The following is a 2,693-nucleotide window of genomic DNA, read 5'->3' on the forward strand; positions in this document are numbered from 1 at the left end:
TACATCAGACAATCTTTATTTACTCTTCATCTGCACATTCAGGCAGGTGCCACCTCTCCAAGTAAATATAAAACATTTCACCATAAAGGTTTTTAAATTTCCTTTACAAACATATTTTCCACGTAGAAGCTGCAGAGAGAAACGAGCAGCAGTGAAGAAAAAGTTAAAATCTTCCAGCTTGTTGAAGTGACATCAGGAGTTTCCAGCGGATTCAGGTTTTTGGCAGAGGTCTGGATGTGGTTTTCAGGTCTGAATTCTATTTTGCGAGTTCTGCCGCCACGTCGGACAGATCATCCAGAAGATCTGAGAACAAAAAAGAGGCATCATTACGGAGGAAAGCGTAACTGATGTCATCTGCGTCACATGATCTCATACGTACCTCTATCGTTCATGGCCACCACTGCTCCCTGGTTTTCTCCACCTCCCCCCACAGCTCCTTCTCCACCTACCCCCACAGCTCCTTCTCCACCTACCCCCACAGCGCCTTCTCCACCTACCCCCACAGCGCCTCCTCCCTCCCCCTCCGTAAAAAGACCATTAAATCCAGATTTCTTCTGCTCCCCCTTTGCGCCATTGTCATCTTTGTCAAAGACCTTTGAGAAGAATCCACCTTTGTCTTCATCCTTCTTCTTGTCGTCTCCAAATTGTCCTCCCTTCTCTTTCACTTTGTCCTTCTCATTTTTGTCCTTGCCTCCTCCAAACATCGACAAGATCCCCCCCCCTCCTTTCTTCTCAGCTTTGTTTTTGTCCTTGACACCTAAAGCGTTCTTCACAGCTCCCTCCACCATGTCTCCTGCACCACAAACAGAAAGAGACAAGAGTCAGCATCAGACCGACTTTTAGTGGATGGAGAGATCTCAGAGAAGCGGCAGGATGCTGGATTAGCCATCGATGGGGGCGCGTCACCGAAAAAATCTGCAACAGTTCAATAGTTTACCTTTACAAGGACATCCCAGCTGACTCTACTTTGGTCCATAAAAGGTCATGAGACTGAAGACCCGCGTGCAGACAAACGAGGACACATAAACATTGAATACTCAATCTTTAACTTTCAGTTTCCAATAAAAACATATCCGCTACGAACCACTTGTCTTTAGCTGCCATGTCACCTAAACATGGCAGCGTTAACCCCAACTAACCGCAGGGATGAACCAGAGCTGCAGCGACACGTAACCGACAACTTAGCAAAGAAACTGTTTTAAAACATGTCACAGACAAACCGACATATCCGGCTTCTGGTAGCACGTTTCCACAGAACATCAGCATAATGTGGTCGAAATGTGAACATATCTTGATTAAGTATAAATAAAAGATGTAACAGAATAATTTAAATGAAAATGATGATACAAAAAGCTCAACTTTATGGAGTTTAATCATGTAAATAAAACTAGTTTAATCAGCTCCTGCTGCCTCTGTTTCGCTGCAGCCGAGTTCGGTAGAATCAGAGGTTATACAAGTAAAAGAACAAGTTGCTTCTAGTTTTAAGATAAATTAGTGGAAAATTCCATTTTTGCACACTTTTGAACTTCTGTTCCAAATAATAAAAAACATAATTAAATAATTTGTTAACTTAAATGTGTCTTGTCTGCTGATATTTCCTCACTTTCAAATACAAACCTTAGTGACGTCCACCACACTCGTACGTCAGACTGCATATTAAAGAGAGGAAATTACCAAACTTTGGTCCTGAATTTGCCGCCTATTAAGGTTAAAACCATCTTCACCAGTGTGATGGAAGCAAAGTACAAATAAAGCTAAATAATAAATGGGTGTTTTACATTTACAGTAAAATAAATTTTAAAGCACCAGTAAAAGTTGAGTATTGGTAGTGTAGAGGTGGTCTAGAGGCCCCCCCCCCCCCCCAAACTCAAATCCTGCCTGGGATCCCCATAAATGCTCAGGCCGGCCCTGATGTGGACCGAGAAGGAAAGAAAAAGGCAGAAAAATCCTAAGAAGAGCTTTGGAAAGTCTTTCAATAAGCCTGGAGACCAGACTACTGAAAGCTTCTCTAAAAGGCCTCAGACTGTGATGGAGAATGAAAAATATTCCCTTTCAGGCTCGACAGAAGCTGCGCGACTCATTTAAGCAGGCTGACTACAGGAAGCAGGTCTAGTCCTCACCTGTCGTCAGGTGCTTGTCACTTTGCTCCTCACTGCAAATCCGAACCATGAAAACAAACCTGTCGTTGCTGCTACTCACCCACTTTGTCCCCAACGATCCGAGCCACTTTGTCCATCTCTGAGGAGTCTCTGCTTGGGTGTGTGTTCTCCGGCAGGTGCAGGTGAAACTGAACCCTCAGGTGTTTGTCAAAGAATCAGGTGTGTCTGCTGACACGCCTGTCCTGTTCCTCCAGCTGTGACCTAAAAGTAAAACCTGATTTAAATGTGAAGTATGTCAGTGACGACTGGATTTTTAAGTTTAATTAAGCAAAGTTTGCTGAGTCCTCACTGACGGTGGGAGGAGCTAAAGCTGCAGGACAGGTGAGACAATGACAATAATACCCACACTTTGTTCCTCCCTTTCAGAGAAAAGGATCATGACTCACCATGAAATTATGGCCCTCTGTCAGACGACACCCCTCAGGTGAAATCCAGGGCCAGGTTAATCATAAACCTGTTTCAGACTGGGTTTGATGGTTCTGATTGAACTGTGCAGCTTCTTTTAAGAGACAAAGAATCTGCTCCACCTTCCCA

General features: G+C 43.9%; 1 protein-coding gene across 1 annotated transcript; it reads right to left on the minus strand.

Moving 5' to 3' along the window:
* Positions 1-2,693, minus strand: LOC121655257 (uncharacterized PE-PGRS family protein PE_PGRS24-like). The gene is made up of 4 exons (XM_042009760.1): positions 2,546-2,693; positions 2,200-2,360; positions 380-793; positions 1-303 (listed from the first exon to the last, which is right to left on the minus strand). Exons 2-4 carry the CDS (start codon positions 2,234-2,236, stop codon positions 257-259), a joined length of 498 nt encoding a protein of 165 aa, XP_041865694.1. The 5' UTR covers positions 2,237-2,360; positions 2,546-2,693; the 3' UTR covers positions 1-256.

The sequence above is a fragment of the Melanotaenia boesemani genome, chromosome 16 (assembly GCF_017639745.1).
Source record: "Melanotaenia boesemani isolate fMelBoe1 chromosome 16, fMelBoe1.pri, whole genome shotgun sequence".
In the NCBI taxonomy this organism is placed as follows: domain Eukaryota; kingdom Metazoa; phylum Chordata; class Actinopteri; order Atheriniformes; family Melanotaeniidae; genus Melanotaenia; species Melanotaenia boesemani.

Bases quoted from the DNA above. Each gene is read 5' to 3' on its own strand.
- LOC121655257 (XM_042009760.1), bottom strand. From the start codon at position 2,236: ATGGACAAAGTGGCTCGGATCGTTGGGGACAAAGTGG. The intron at 794-2,199 runs GTGAGTAGCAGC...TTTGTGGTGCAG, and splicing joins GATCGTTGGGGACAAAGTGG to GAGACATGGTGGAGGGAGCT. The intron at 304-379 runs GTACGTATGAGA...TTTTGTTCTCAG, and splicing joins GGTGGCCATGAACGATAGAG to ATCTTCTGGATGATCTGTCC.